The sequence below is a fragment of the Phodopus roborovskii genome, unplaced genomic scaffold (assembly GCF_943737965.1).
Source record: "Phodopus roborovskii unplaced genomic scaffold, PHOROB, whole genome shotgun sequence".
Lineage (NCBI taxonomy): Eukaryota > Metazoa > Chordata > Mammalia > Rodentia > Cricetidae > Phodopus > Phodopus roborovskii.
In genome coordinates this window covers 17297663-17312723 of record NW_026125052.1, presented here as the reverse complement: position 1 = coordinate 17312723, position 15061 = coordinate 17297663, and the positions used below count along the sequence as shown (strand labels likewise).

Here is a 15061-nt window from a genome sequence, read left to right as displayed (position 1 = left end):
TGTAGACCAGGCTGGCCTTGAACTCGAGAGATTTGCCTGCCTCTGCCTCCCAAGTGCTGGGATTAAAAGCATGTGACACCATTGCCACGATGTCTTACTTTTTTGAGACAGGGTCTGTCCCCCTGGCTGGCATGGAACTCACAGCAGTTCACCTGCTTCTGCCTCCTGAGAGCTGGTATTAAGATGTGCTCCGACACACCTATTTCTTTTCTAGAGACAGGGTCTCACTAAGTTGTCCAGTGAACTCACTCTGGCCCAGGCAATCCTCTTCTCTTAGTCTCCTAACTAGCTGGGGTTACAGGTTTGGTTCAAAAACAGACCAAGGCTAAGGCCAGAAATCCCCCCCCCCCAACTTTAGTATTTCCCTTATTTCACATTGCTCATGAGTGTGTGTGAAACAGTTCCCCCTGGAGCAGGACGATCGTTGCTTTCCTAGTTCCCCACAGCAGTCATTCATTCACACGTATACACAAACATCAGCTAAGGCCTCTTCCTTCAGGTCTAACCTCACTTTGCTGTGTCTGGAGCTCAACAGATGGGGCGGGGGAATAAGATTGATGCCCTGCCCTCTCCTCTCCACTTTCCTGACTTCAAAGACACTGCTTCCCTGACCCCATAGTGACAACTCTGGCATCAGCTTCTGGCTGCTGCAAAGCAGCAGATACTGAGCGCTCGCTCGTCTGGCTGTTCATGCTCCACTTTGTAGCCATCTATCTTAGGTAAGCATGGGAATGCTGGAGGCTTGGAGGCTACCAGGAAGAGCTGGCTCGGACAGAGTTTGTCTTGTGGTCGGACTCGGGGCTGAACCCCTCCTCAGAGGACTGACTTTAGCTATAATCAGAGTAGACATTTTTAGGGGTTCACAAGGAGCTCAGGATGGAGGTAGTAGGCTGGTGAGCAGCTTGAGGACCAGAATTTGTTCCTTCAGTCTTGAGGTGCAAAATATACCAATGTCTCATTGACATCTGCTCCAGTGGTTTTGTTAACCATTGTTGCATCTGCCTGGGACAGTTTTGGCTCCCTAGAGCCAGACCTTCCTCTGTAGTTCCCTTAGGAGCAACTGTCAACAGATCCAAGACCAAAGGGGCCCCAAGACTCAGACTGTTCCAGTCTACTCTGGGTTGTTCCGGCTGTTTTTCTTGGCCAGAGGATCACACCCATAGCAATGCAGATACGGAGCAGGAAGGAAGAGATCAGGAAAAGTCAGATGAACTAGAGAGGAGGCAGATGTTAGGGACATGAAGAAAGTAGCTACCAGTGGCCAAACACCGGAGAACAGGGTATCTCTTCAAGTGCAGGCTGTGCTGGGCATGGTAAGGTCTTAGCAGGTAATCTCTCTCTTCCCCCTGAAGACTAAGAATCAGAGTCACTGCAGACTACCTCCTTCTAGGGCTAGGCTGAAGCCTAGGCACACAGCTGCTAACATCTGGAGCGGGAATCATGTCTGCTAACAAGGGCTGGTGGGTGCCACCTGAGGGTGAGGACAACCTGACTGAGAAGTTCCTAAGGAAGACCAGGGAGTCTCCACTGGTGCCTATAGGTGAGTGGGGGAAGAACAGGGTTGGGATGGATGCCTCCTCTCTGGGACTTCATGACTTAGTCCTTTCAAAGAATGAGAAGGTAAGAGAACTCAAGTGGTCCACCCACTGCACAAGGAACAGACTTACAATACAGCGAGTCTGCATGGCTGGAGGTGGCAGCTGACTGAAGGCAAAGTGCACTGGGACACAGGGTACTAACAGAAGCCTCAGGATAGGGGTCTTTATTGCAACTGGGTATTGTCCCAAGGTTTCTCTTCCAGGCTCCAGACTATGTACAGAGGTGGGAGCCAGGAGTGGGGTTATGTATCATCATGACAATGAACTTCCTGAACATGGGGAAGGGGCATCATAAAGGCCACAGGCACTTAAACAGTGCCATTGAGAGAAAACGTAATATTCCAAACTTAGATGCATGAAATAATCCGCTTAGTGCACAGTGCCCAACCTGCAAGGGCAGAGGGGAGTTAAGGGACCCTGGACCTGGACACAGGCCTAGTGACTGCGTTCTCTGCCTCCAGGTGTCGGAGGCTGCCTGGTGGTAGCCGCGTACAGGATTTACCGGCTGAAAGCTCGCGGTTCTACCAAGTTGTCCATACATCTGATTCACACCCGAGTGGCAGCACAAGCATGTGCTGTGGGTGCAATCATGCTCGGTAAGCAGTGTGGTGGGGATCAGGGGAAGAAGAGGGACAAAGCAGCGTGTCAGTAGTTAACTGGTCCAAAGTTCAAGTCCCCGCTGCCCACACTGGAATCCACATGAATTCCTTAATGAATCCCTGCGCTGAGGCCTTTCCAGGGCTCCCCATTGGTCACTGTTGCCGGGCAATAGGACATTATGAAGACAGCCTGCTTCATGAATTTCCTCCAGATGTGAGAGCTAGGAAGGAACAGCTACTTGTGAGCTGTGACTGTGGGCTATAGTCCCTTTCACTGGGCCTCAGTTTCCCCATGCATAAGAACCACCTCTGGCTAGCCCAATCAGCACATCAAAGTGTATGAACTGTTGTGAGGTGTTGCTCCCTGAGTATGGATGTCTGGGGCAGCTGTTGGGGCCTGGGGCAGAAGGATGAGGAAAGCTGGGTGGGTCTCCAGGAAAAGCTAGAATAGAGCCGTCGGGATGGGGAAAAGGATCCAGGGCTCAGACACCAGCGGGCACTTCCCTTCCTTCTTTGAGCAGGAGCCATGTATACAATGTACAGAGATTACATCAAGAGGGTGTCAGAGGACCCTGAAAAGTCGGACTCCTGAGGCGGCAGGATGGCCCAATTCCCCAGTGTCTCTTTAAGAAACTAATAAAACGATGTTGAAGAAAGTTAAGTGTCTTACTCATGAGTAGAGCAGAGCAAAGGAACTGTGGTAATGGAGGGTGGGCCCCGTACAATGGGTGGGAACCAAAGGGCTCTGGCCTCAACTCAAGGGAGAGAGACTTAAGGTGCAGCAGTCTCCTAGGACGCCACCACAGTTCCCAGGGTCCCAGCGACTCTTGTACCATGTCATGTCCAGCCAGAAGCAGCCTGGAATGGGAATGGGAATGGGAAAGTGGGGGCTGGGGAGGGGCCTTGGGCTCTTGGGAACACTGAATCAGACACAGGCATTCCTTCCACCATGGGCTGCCCCCTAGGGACCCTGTCAGGAAGGCAGCTGCAGCTGGGAGCAGAGGCAGTAATGCCTCATGGGAAATCACATACCCAGAATGTAAGTGCTCAGATTAGACAGGCAGAGGGCGGGGTGAGGGGGACGAAAGCAGCAACCAAGGCAAAGGGCAGAATGTTCTGTTCATTTACAAACCATGGCTAGGGTTGAACTTGTAAGAAACAAAATTCCATGTAAATCCTGAAGACAGGCCCCTTGGGGTTAACCGCTTTTATCCTGTTCTTGTTCGTTCTTCTTTCCCGGGCCCAAGCTCCTCTCTGTTCCTTGGGAATGGAGCCAGGCAGAGGCTACAGAAGGATCCGGGAGGCCAGATGTCCCTTCCTCCCTGGGACACTGGCATGGAGGTTTCTGGGTTGCTCAGAAGGGGCCATAGCAGTTCCCGCTCAGAGCACGAAGGCCCAGCTCCGCAGGTCTCAGCTTGAGTCCAGGGCTACGGGTACCGCAGGGAGGAGCGGGAGCTGCCGGCCACGGCTCTCACATGGGATAATTGAGCACAACGTCCTGTTTGGCAAGTTCCAGCAGCATAGGATCATCGAAGAACTTGCTGATGCTCACATCTTCACTCAGGCCCTGTAGAGAATGAAGTCAGACGCTAGGGTGAGCTCCACAGGAAAGGTAACTGAACACAGGGGCATCGGTCCCTGTGCTGGAGTGGGAAGGCTGGTCTAGACTGTCTGAGGACTTGCCTTTAAGGTACAGTTAAAGCTCCTCTGTTCCCTTTGGGCCCTATGTCTGCTTAGCTGAGCAATAAAGGGACTGATCTTTCCAAACAGCAGTACACTACCCTCCAAGGGAAAGAAAAAGCACGCACAACTCCCATGGAGACCCTGGGGACGGAGGGGTGGGAATGGTTTGAAGAACTACCTTCCTACGACGGGTTTTGATCATGAACTCCCGGGCCAGGTGAGGGGCTGGCTGTGGCTCCAACGGGCGGATGACAATGCTCTTGTCCAGAGGATCACCAGGCACGATCTGGAACACAGAGATTTCAGTTAGCCAAGGCAGCTTCCCAGAGGATTCAGGCCCTGAAGGAGAAGCCTTCTCCAGGGCTGTGGAAGAAGATCCTGGACAGAAGAGGAAATGGCCAGGAGGGCAGGGTGCTGAACTGAGAGGCCAAGGTGGCCAGGTCTCCTCACCTGCCAGTGGTGGAAGACGGACAGGGAAAAGGCCTGCCCCTGGGTGTGCGTGCGCAGATCAGTCTCAAAGCCGAAAGAGTCAATGGCTGGGATGAAAGCTTTGATAGTGTAGAGAGGGGAGCCTGGTATGGGTGCATCCTGAGTCACATGTCCCCTGAGAGAGAAAGACAAAGGCCAAGGCCTGGGCTGTACACAGGCCCCAAGACAAGGGCAATGCATATCCTAGGCCAGCACCACCCAATAAAGGCCTAATGGAACACGCTCTGCAGAGGGATGGGCTTGGGGTTCTTTTTGGGTTTTGTTGTTGTTGTTTTGTTTTTGAGACAGCGTTTCTCTGTATAGTTTTGGAGTCTATCCTGGAATCAGGCCTGATAGACCAGGTTGGCCTCTTGCATCTGCCTCCCGAGTGCTGAGACTAAAGGTGTGCACCTGGCGGGCTCTTAGCGAAGCAACTACCTCTGGGGAGGGGGCACGAGCAGGGACAACCCTATCACTGCTTCACTTTGCAATTCTCCCAGGAGCTCAGGAGGGAGGGGCCCCAGAAGAAACCCCAGCCATTGCCTATGGTAAAGCCGGGGGCCACCTCAGTTCAGAAGAAACCCCAGCCATTGCCTATGGTAAAGCCGGGGGCCGCCTCAGTTCTCTTCTACTTGCTTGTGAGCTTCTGGAGTGGAAAGGTGGAGAGGGCAACAGCTGGGGCCATCTCCTCCTCCCCCTCCCTCAGCAGCCAAGGGCTTCTTGCTGTCAAGTACCCACCCTACCAACAAGCGCCTCACCTGCGCCTGGCCAGGACTGTGTAAACAGCAGACACACAGTCTGCAGGGGCCTGAACCTCTACAAAGTAGTAAGGCTCCATCAGACGAGGAGTGGCCTGCAACAGAGCAAGACAGGGCTCAGCCTGGTCCTCCACTTAATTCTCGGTCCAGGGAAGTCAACTGTTCCCTGTAGTCCCACTTACCATGAGAAAGGCAGAGTAGACCACCCTTCTGGCTGTGGGGATGATCTGGCCTCCACCCCGATGAAGGGGTTCCTGGGCAACCACAGCATCTAGGATCTTAAACTTGACATTCCGGATCACTGAAAAGGATACGGGAGAGGTGGGGCTAGTCACAGGGGGATGGCAAAATTGGAGGGTAACTTGCTACACTGAGACCATAGTGCAGCCAGCCAAAGAGACACAAATACCCATCAGATCAGCAAGGCCAGTAGCAAACAGGTCAGCAGCTGAACATGGACTTAGAGTCTGATTCAGGCCATGCTATGACAATGAACCATTTTTTACAAGTCTATCTTGATGGTTCTGAACAGTTGTCTAAACTATGTTCTAGAAATTGCATTTGTTCCTACGTAGCCTAATCTGTATCAATAAACCACTCCAACCTGATTACCCTCACGTATCTCTCTTCAGCACACCAAAGACAGGTTCTACTCAGGAGTTAAGAACAAACGTAGGGTTGTAGCAAGTGATGGCACTGAGATAGGAAGGGAGCAGGGAGGAGGCTAACCCAAGACTTGGGATAGCCCAGTGTACCCCAAGTTGCTTTTCCTGTTGAGTCCCAAAGACAGGAAACCCATCTCTATGTCGTCACCTCATGCAGCTAGGTGCAAGTGTCCTGGGGACTGAGATCAGGAAGTTGATGGTGAACTTACATTCATCGCAGAGAGGTCCCTCACGGGTTCCCCACTGGAAACCTTGAACAATGCTGTCCTTCACTGAGCCAAGAAGTGCCTTGTCCACCTACAGAGAAACATTAGGGTTCCTTAGCAGTCCACTGACAACAGCCACTGAGTTAGAAGGAGGAAAGTACGGCTGTGTGAGCCACTCTTTCAACAGGGAAGAGGACACTGCAGTTTCCTCACTCAAGGGCATATGCTTTGCCACAGGCCTCCCAGCCTCCCATCAGTGTACCCTACCTCTGAGGGCAATGTGTCGTCCACTAGGATGTTTGGTCCTGTAGCATCAGGACCGAAGGCCCAGATGGAACGGGCAGCCAGCAGATCCCAGTCATACTTTGTTTGGAAAAACTCTCCCAGCTTCTTCCTGGAAAAAAGAGAAAGTGGCTCCTGGGGCCACAGATCCTTCCTTTCTGGAAGACAGTAACCCAGTCTGCTCAAATCATCCAGGACAACAAAGGAAGGGTGGCTGGCATCACAGGAACGGGCAAAGGAGCTGCAGTGTGAGGCCTGAAGCAGAGCCCTCTAACCTGTTCCAGGTGATCTGGACCACTTCGTTCTCAATGTCCTCAGCCAGGCCCTTCTCAAGAGGCTCGGCGATCATGGTGATCTTGTTCCTGATCAGAAAGGACAGGAGCAGTGAGACTCGGTCACCACGAGCAGGGGCAATAACACAGACCTCTGAGACAGTAACAGAAATGGAAAACAGAGGCATAGCGCAGCAGCGGGCATCCTGTCTTCCTTCATTTGTTCTTTTTAAACGTGTATGAGTTATTTTGCTTGCATTTATGCACATGTACCACATGTGTACAGTGTTCAAAGAAGCCAGACCAGACAAGGTTATTAGAGATCCTGGACTAGGACTGTGAGCCACCACGTATGTGCTGGAAATAAAATTTTGGTCCCTCTGCATGAGCAGCAAGTACTCTTAACCATTCAGCTATGTCTCTAGCCCCTCTGTCTGCTCTTTTTGAAAAGTAAGGCTGAAGCTGGAAAGTGTAAAACTTGGCAATACAGCATGTGCTTAATATGTATGAGGAGCTGGTTCCACTTCTAGCACCCATTAAAAAACAAAAAGCATCCGGGTGGTGGGGGTGGTTCACACTTTTAATCCTAGCACTTGGGAGGCAGAGACAGAGATCTCTGTGAGTTCAAGTGCAGCCTGGTCTACAGAGCAAGTTCCCCCCAAAAAACAAACAAACAAAAAAACCCAACAACAAATAAACAAAAAAACCAAACACTTCCCAAAATACAAACAAAAACTAGTTAACACATAGGGCAAATTTAACAAAGCTGAGCGGCAGCTGGGAAATTCTCAGGAGGGAATGCCAGAGCAGAAAAGGGCTGTGGTGTGAAGCAAACTCAAGGACCTAAGCAGCCCCCACTGTCTCAGGAAGTGTTACTGCTACAAAGCTGTGGTTGGGCAGGGCTGCAGGGAGTGTGGGAGAGCATGAGATTTCAGTTCCCGGTACTAGGTTCAGCATTCCTTTCTTCCTTCTTTCCCTAAGACAAAGTCATATGTGCAGCCCCAGATGGCTTCTAACTTGCTATATAGATGGAGCTGGCCTGGCCTTGAACTTGCAGCAATCTTCCTGTCTTTGTCTTCCAAGTGCTAGGATTACAGATTTATACCACCATGCCTGTTTTGTTGTTGTTGTTTTGAGACAGGAGCTCACTATGTAGAGATCTACCCACATCTGTTTCCCAAGTGATGAGATTAAAGATGTTTATGCCACCATGCCTTCCTTTTTTTTTTTTTTTTAATAAAAATAAAGAATCTCACATGACCTAGGCTACCCTAAAATTTATTATATGGTTGAGGCTGGCCTAGAACTCCCGATCCTCCTACCTCTCCTACATGATGGGATTTCAGGCACTTACCACCACCACACCTAGATTCTTCCTTTGAGTATTTGCGTATATGTATTTACAAGTACATGTGTGTGCAGGCTGATGTTGGTTGTCTTCCTTTCCATACATACCACTCCCCCCTACTTTTACTTTTTTTCTGAGAAACCAGGCCAGCCTGAGCTGCAGTGTGAGACTCCTTTTCAAACAAAAACACCATACCAAGCAATGGGTTTCCCGGCGGCACTTCCCATCCACACGTCATTCCAACTGCTCACATCTGTTCCCGCTTGCTCTCACTTGCCCCCACCTCTTTCTTCTTCTTCTTCTTCTTTTTTTTTTTTTGTTGTTGTTTTTTGAGACAGGGTTTCTCTGTGTAGCTTTGGAGCCTGTCCTGGAACTAGCTCTGAAGACTGGCCTCCAACTCACAGAGATCTACCTGTCTCTGCCTCTCAAGTGCTGGGACTAAAGGCGTGCACCATCAATGCCTGGCTGTTCCTCTTACTTACTTCTTATTGGGTGTTTCAGCAAAGCATTTGAGGGAGGATGTTTCTACCACTGTCTCACAGAATGTCACAACTGGGTCAGCCACCTAGGTAATGAGAAGAAATTGAGGTAAAATTGAGTTTTGTTGGAAGGACAAGGAATTCGGAAGTATGTTTCTTCTCCCTCTCTATTAGCTCCCTAAGTGGCTCTGCAACAGTAGGCTAAACTGTCCACACTACACCAAAGAGCCTGGGACTAGAGAAATTACAATTCGGAGTCAGGAATAAATGGGGGATCAAACGAGGCTCTAAAACTTGGGCTTTAATTATGGTCCAAGAAAGCTTCCATCACCTACCATCCACTGAATGGAGAGACCCTGGAGAGAGTATGTCTTGATTGGGAGATAGTGTCATCCATGTGTGGTGACAAACCCAGAGAGTTAGCTCCCACTCTCCATGACAACGCCCACTCTGAGCCAATCACCAGAGACTGGGTAGTTCTTTTTTAATGAAGGGACAAGAACAACTCTGGCTTGGGAGCCTTGACTTTAAATGTATGACACTGAAAATGACTGGGTGAACAGGGTAAACCCATTCTCTAGAATCTTCTCTGGCAAAGAGCAGCAGGAAGTGCTCTCTATAAAAGGGGCATCCAGGGGAGCTGAGGGTCTGGTTACTGAGGACGTCCCTCTGAAACCGGAAGCCAGGCTGAGGGAGGGGCACCTTGATGTCGATCTCTGAGTACATCTTCCGCAGATCATGCATCACGCAGTCCAGGTAGAGCTCCCCGGTGCCCAGGATCACATGCTCGCCAGACTCTTCTACCTGAAACACAATAGCCTCAGCAGCCAGGGCTGGGACTCTCTTGTCTTGGTCACAACAGACGTAGACAAATTTGATGCACCGGAGATGAAGGTACCACAACCCATCATCAGAAGAAGCAACTGTTTCAGCTTCTTTTCAAGATAGGGCTTCTCTGTGTAGACCATGTTGTCCTGGGATTCACAGAGATCTGTCTTGGTCTTCAGAGTACATGAAATAAAGGCATACACTACCACCCACCCTGTTTCAGCCTCTCAAGAAGTTCAGTGGAGAGCCAGGACTAGTTCAGTGGTCAAGCATTTTTTCCTGCATGACTGAGACCTTGAGTTCAATCTTTAGCACCCTCTACATCTCACCCCACATTCCCCCCAAAAAAGGAAAGAAAAAAAGCTGGGTGTGGTGGTATACTTGTAACCCCAGCATTCAGGTGGCAGAGGCAGAAGATTCACCCTGATCTTGAGGTCAATTTAATTTGTATAGCTAGTTCTAGGTCAACCAATATTGCACAGTAAGAGTGTGTCCCCAAAATAAGAATTCAGAGGACAATACTGCCCTAAGGAGGTGGTCCCTAAGACACCAGGACCATTAAGCACAGTGCTGCTGAGTATGACTTCACTGACATGATTCCTCCCTTGGCCATCCAGGTTAAAGCCCATCCTTATACCCACCAATGTAAGTTAGCCTTGTAACCCACCCTCCCCGCCTCTCAGAAATAGTTTGGTGGCAGGCTCAAGAGTATACTTTTGATTGTTTTAATTTTCTGTGATGCCTGGCACCTGTGAGACCAGAAAAGAGTTTCCGATCCTTCTGGAGTTACAGATGGTGATGAGCAGCCACCTGGGTGCTGGGAATTGAACCTGGGTCTTCTGGAAGAGCAGCCAATGCTCTCAACTGCTCCAGCCCTTTTTGTAGCCCACAGTGGCCTCTTTCTGCATCTTCCTGATGCCACCTTGAAGAGACTGGGATTAATGGTGTCCAGCACTGCACCTAGTTAAATTCAAACTGTGTGTCTCTTAAGGAATAAGTCTATCTAAAGTCATCTGAGGAAACACGCATAGTCCAGTTTTGTCTAGCCATAAGATGATAACAAGCGGGCTTGTCCATGAACCAGGCTGTGGGAAACAACAGATCAGGAACACCTGCTGAATGTCAGGCAATGACAGCACAGAGCAGTTAGCTGGGGGGAGGATATGGCTTGGCAGCTACTGCTGGCCTTAAACATACCTTGGTGGTAAGAGATGGATAGCTCTTATTGACCTTGCGGAGGCCGTCAAGCATTTTGGGCAGCTCGGAGGGGTTGACTGGCTCCACAGCAATTTTGATAACAGATGTGGTATTGAATTTCAAAGGCCGGAAAATCTGAGCCTGAGATCCAAAATACAACGGAGTGAGGGCCTCAGGGGTAAGCAAGAAGGCACAGGCCTAAGGGAAAAGCTGAAGTCTTGATTCCCCAACTGTGAACCATGGTACACCTGGGGCCCAATTTAAAGGATGGTTTGCTCTAGGAATTTGGCAAAGCGCTGGGACGAACAAGAAGCATGCTAGTCCTAATTCCTTGAATGTGACAGGGCGAAGGCACACACTAGAGCTGAGCCAAGAAGTAGTAGCGACTCTGGATTAGGACCTTCTGAGTTCCAAAGTTTGTCTGCTCACATGACCATGGTTCCTGTACCCTTCTAGCTCAGTGTGCTCCAGCCCCCCCCCAAACACTACCTCTTCATTGCCTCGGGGTTCAGTTATGGTTGCTGTCTTCACAATCGGCTGATCAACGCCTTCAATCAGAACCCAGTTTCCAGCAGGAACACGATTCACTTCAATGTGGTACCTGAAGTAACAGCCAATAAACAAGCATAGGACTTAGTCAGAGCATTCACTCCACAAAAATGTACCAAGCATCTGCTACAGGCGAGGCACAGAGCCAGGAGCAGAGGTGAGTAACACAGACCCACTGTAGCGGGGAGAGATGTGATGAACGATCATATAAGCACACAGGACAAGTGCTATGAAAGCATGGAGTGTATGAGGATGTAATGGGAAAGTTTAATTCCAAATGGAGACGCCTGGTGAAAAGCCACTGCCTGGTGGACATCTGTGCATTAGAGGCTAGCCTGGTCTAAACAGTGAGTTCCAGGACAGCCAGCTACACAGTGAGACCCTGTATCACAAAACAAAAAATAAAATTAGCTACTGCCTAAGATTTATCTATTGTAAGGGGACACGGACGGACACACACACACACACGGACACACACACACACACACACACACACACACACACACACACACACACACACACCTGAGCTCTTCAATATTTTTTAGCCTTCTAGAGACAGGGTGGATTTGGAGGAGGGGAAGGAGCCATCGTGGAGGCACAAAGGCCGTATTATCAACAGGATTGCTGTGTTCTGCTTGTCACCTGATGACAAATAGCCCGGAGGCCCAAGCTAAGTGTGATCCAGCAGGCTGGGAGGTTCCAGAGACTCAGCCAATGAGCAGACATGGATGTTTGGGGAAAACTGCTTTTGGGAAGAAACCAGAAGCAGTAAGCTAAGGGATACAGAAGAGATGGAAAGTGGGTAAGAGGAGAGATGACCCAGCAGTCGAGAGAGACACTGCCGCTCTTCCAGGGGACCTCAGTTTGATTCTCAGCATGCACATGGAGGTTAACACTGTCTACGACATCCATTTAGGGGATCCAAAGTGCTCTTATGGCCTGCTGGGCACCAACCTTGCACATGGTGCACACACATACATGCAGGCAAAGCACTCATACATATTAAAAGGGGGGGGGAGGGAAAATAAAAAGAGAAATTCTATTTAAAAACTTCACTCCAAAACTCAAAGGGGAAGCTTCTAACATTCCAACAGGAGTTGCCCTTCAGCTCTGGCAACCTTAACAACTAGATGTCAACAGATCTGCCAGGAGTGGGGGTCACCTCATTCTACACTGTACCAACCAGGTAGCTGTGTTTCCTAGGGCGCCACTCCCAGGATAGAAGCTCAATATGTCCTTGTAGACTCTGGTCAGGGGTACTGTACCTGGCGACGGAGATCCAAAGGCGGCCCACGGTACATATCTGGGAATCTTCCTCATCTTCCAGAGTGTAGTTCTCCCCCAGCACCTTCACAGGCTGCCCAGCGTGGATGGTGCCACTCAGTACCCGGCCAAAGGCATGAAACTGAACTCCGTCATCTGTGCTATACATCTTAGTAGTGTGACACATCAGGGGACCCTGGCAGAGGGGACAGAGGACAGCTTTAACCACACACAGCCTGAAGGTAACACCACATCCTGACAATGACAGAAGCTGTGAGGACAAAGGCCAGACTAAGGAAGATGCGGGCCCCTGGAAAGACTCCAAACCGCGCGTTACCCCTCCCTCTATGATGGGCCACCAGGAGATTGAGACACAACAAAAATACAAATGAGAAAGCCAAGCCAGGCAGGAGGTACAGGCTGGCAATCCCAGCATAAGGGAGGCTGGGGCAGGAGGACTCCTGAGTGCAATGCCAGCCTGCAGTAGAGTGAAAACCTATGTCAGGTAACACATTCCCTTACATCTGGGTCACAGTCACTCATGGCCTCGCCAAGGTCTGAGTCCACGCCGCCAGTGTAGGTGTGCTCAATCTTGGGTTTGGCGCCCACCTTTGGAGATGGAATGTGCTGCACACACATGTCCACAAAGCCTGTGGAGGGAGAAGAGGCCACCATCAATGCATTTCAACTACACTGCTGCTACACATTCTTACAGAGGAAGTGGAGGGCAAGCATGGACTCAACCAGGAGCTAACACTTGCAGGGAAGTCAATTTCCTATACGGAGAAAGCACATTTTTGGAGTCATCGTGTCAGAGAAATTTAAGAGGTTTCAATGGGACCTAATTCTTAAAATCCAGCTGACAAAAAAGCTTAAGAACAACCCATGGCCACAGACATCCATGCTTTTACTGACCCCAAGTATTTACTGAGTACTGACATTGAGCCAGATACATGTCCCTTATTCCTTTCTATTTACTTAGGACAGACCTCAGTTGACTAGCCTGTCCTTTGAGAAACACTGCACATTCCTATTCAGTAAGTTACTGTTAACCTAACAGGTTAATAAACCATGAGAAAGACTGCTCATTAGGACAGTGGGATGACTAAAATCTTTTTTTCTTCTTTAGTCTGAAGATCAAACCCAGAGGCCTACAAATGAACCACAGTCCCAGGTTCAAGTGTATCTGCTTGATAAGTGTCCAGTATCTTCGGACTGATGGCCAGTCCAGAGCTAGTATGATCTTTCAAGGTCCAGACACCTAATTGCCATCAGACATAGAAAAATGGTTGCTAAGGACCCTCCCCTTGTCCCTCTACTACACACACTTTCTGAGATAGGGTCTCACTAAACAACCCAGGCTGCACTGGAATTCCCTATGTGGACTTGATGGACCTTAAGTTCACAAGATCTGCCTGCTCTGCCTCCTGAGTACTGGGCTTAGACATACACCATCATGCCCTGTTTTGTAGCTATGTTTAAGACCCTTGCCCTGTAAGTCAGGCTGCCTGGACAGTGCTATGTAACACATGCCAGTTTCAAACTCATGACAATCTTGCATCAATCTGCCAGGTGCTGAGATTATGGGCATGAGCTGCCATTTCTGGGCACTTGTTCTCATTTATAGACAAAAACCAGTCACAGAAGAAATTAGTCTGGCCTGGTTCCCCCTGAAAGCTGCAGGCTTTCACAACTCAGGTCTTGTCAGATGTGGTGGTGTATGTCTTTAATCCTAGTATTTGGGAGGCAGAGGCAGGAGGATCTATGAGTTCAAGGCCAGCCTGGTTTATAGACTGAGTTCCAGGACTGACAGGCCTTGATAGCAAGACCCCATCTTCAAATAAACAAGGATTAGCCCAGTCTTTCCTGAGCTAGCTCAGCACTTTTTCTACTCTAGCATCAGCTTCCAGAGAACACTATGAAATGTCCCCCATGGGCTCCCAGTTGAACTCTTGGTCTCCAGGTAGGGGTACTGTCTGGGGAGGCTGCAGAACCTTGAGGAGGTGGGCCTAGCTGAAGGAAGTAGGTGACCGGGAAGCAGGCTTTGAGTTACAGCTGGCTCTGCCCCAACCCCAGGCTGTTTCCTGGTTTGTGAAGCTGTAAGGAGGCCTGGCTGCCCATTCTCATCATGAGCTCCACCATGCCTTCCCCTCCACAATGCTGCACCCTCTTAAAGCACAAGCTGCAATCAGCTGTTTCTGTCAGGTGTTCTCACAGTGATGACAAAACCCAAACATCTCCTGAGTCCTCCTCACCTGTGCCTTCCCTGCCACTCCACACTCCTGGCCATCCACCTTCCAGCCCGACCCCAGCAAACACACCAGAGCCCAGTCTGCCACCCATCTCCTTCACCCGCAGGACCCCTCTTGACGAGGAAAACTTAATTCCTTTTCCTAACATAAGAAACACCTAAGAAAACAGTTGGGAAAGCCCTGTAGTTGGCTCAGAGACCCTCACAACCCCGTGCCCCACAGAGAAGGGAGCTTCCACGGTAAGTGTGGGAGGACACCCGAGGCTGCCACTGTTGTTTTCTCAGGCATCACGTGGTTCAGTGTGTCCTGTGAACTCCTGATCTAACCGCCCAGTTATAGGACCGAGTGCAGGCGTGAACCACGATGCCCGATGAGGAGTAATGTCCAGGGCCTTGAGCTATTTATTACCTGTGAACTCGCCAAAGAACTTTTTGCAGACCAGCCTGAGCAGGGGGCGGATGTTCAGCTTTAGCTCCTCCTTGGTCAGGTGGATGCCAAGCTCGTCCAGGGTCCTTGGCAGGCTGGTATCCACATCACCCACCACCTGTGAGAGAAGGTACTGGATCAGCTCTGTAGTGACAGCCCTAGTGAGGCATTACACACGGAGAGAGGGG

General features: G+C 50.0%; 2 protein-coding genes across 3 annotated transcripts in view; one reads left to right on the top strand and one right to left on the bottom strand.

The window, feature by feature from the left end:
* Window positions 1–557: 557 nt before the first annotated feature.
* Higd1b (HIG1 hypoxia inducible domain family member 1B) lies at window positions 558–2853 on the top strand. Of its 2 annotated transcripts, none has more exons than XM_051177867.1 (4): window positions 558–719; window positions 1391–1540; window positions 2060–2194; window positions 2719–2853. In XM_051177867.1, the coding sequence occupies exons 2-4, from the start codon at window positions 1441–1443 to the stop codon at window positions 2787–2789; spliced, it is 306 nt and encodes a 101-aa protein (XP_051033824.1). In that variant the 5' UTR covers window positions 558–719; window positions 1391–1440; the 3' UTR covers window positions 2790–2853. The 2 variants fall into 2 exon arrangements, with proteins under 2 accessions (XP_051033824.1, XP_051033815.1); XM_051177858.1 differs by lacking the exon at window positions 558–719 and adding an exon at window positions 1188–1313.
* A 446-nt stretch (window positions 2854–3299) lies between these two features.
* Eftud2 (elongation factor Tu GTP binding domain containing 2) overlaps window positions 3300–15061 on the bottom strand; it is a 38574-nt gene continuing 26812 nt past the window's right edge. Inside the window, exons 14-28 of the mRNA XM_051177813.1 lie at window positions 14856–14991; window positions 12718–12845; window positions 12198–12391; window positions 10873–10984; window positions 10384–10524; window positions 9061–9162; window positions 8362–8444; window positions 6535–6621; window positions 6245–6371; window positions 5981–6068; window positions 5289–5407; window positions 5107–5201; window positions 4331–4484; window positions 4059–4166; window positions 3300–3764 (exon numbers count right to left, since the gene is read on the bottom strand). Of these exons, the coding sequence (XP_051033770.1) occupies window positions 3669–3764; window positions 4059–4166; window positions 4331–4484; window positions 5107–5201; window positions 5289–5407; window positions 5981–6068; window positions 6245–6371; window positions 6535–6621; window positions 8362–8444; window positions 9061–9162; window positions 10384–10524; window positions 10873–10984; window positions 12198–12391; window positions 12718–12845; window positions 14856–14991 (1770 nt within the window). The 3' untranslated portion in view covers window positions 3300–3668. The remainder of the gene's footprint in view (window positions 3765–4058; window positions 4167–4330; window positions 4485–5106; window positions 5202–5288; window positions 5408–5980; window positions 6069–6244; window positions 6372–6534; window positions 6622–8361; window positions 8445–9060; window positions 9163–10383; window positions 10525–10872; window positions 10985–12197; window positions 12392–12717; window positions 12846–14855; window positions 14992–15061) is intronic.

Bases quoted from the DNA above. Each gene is read 5' to 3' on its own strand.
- Higd1b (XM_051177867.1), top strand. From the start codon at position 1,441: ATGTCTGCTAACAAGGGCTGGTGGGTGCCACCTGAGGGTGAGGACAAC. The intron at 1,541-2,059 runs GTGAGTGGGGGA...CTCTGCCTCCAG, and splicing joins GTCTCCACTGGTGCCTATAG to GTGTCGGAGGCTGCCTGGTG. The intron at 2,195-2,718 runs GTAAGCAGTGTG...TTCTTTGAGCAG, and splicing joins TGTGGGTGCAATCATGCTCG to GAGCCATGTATACAATGTAC.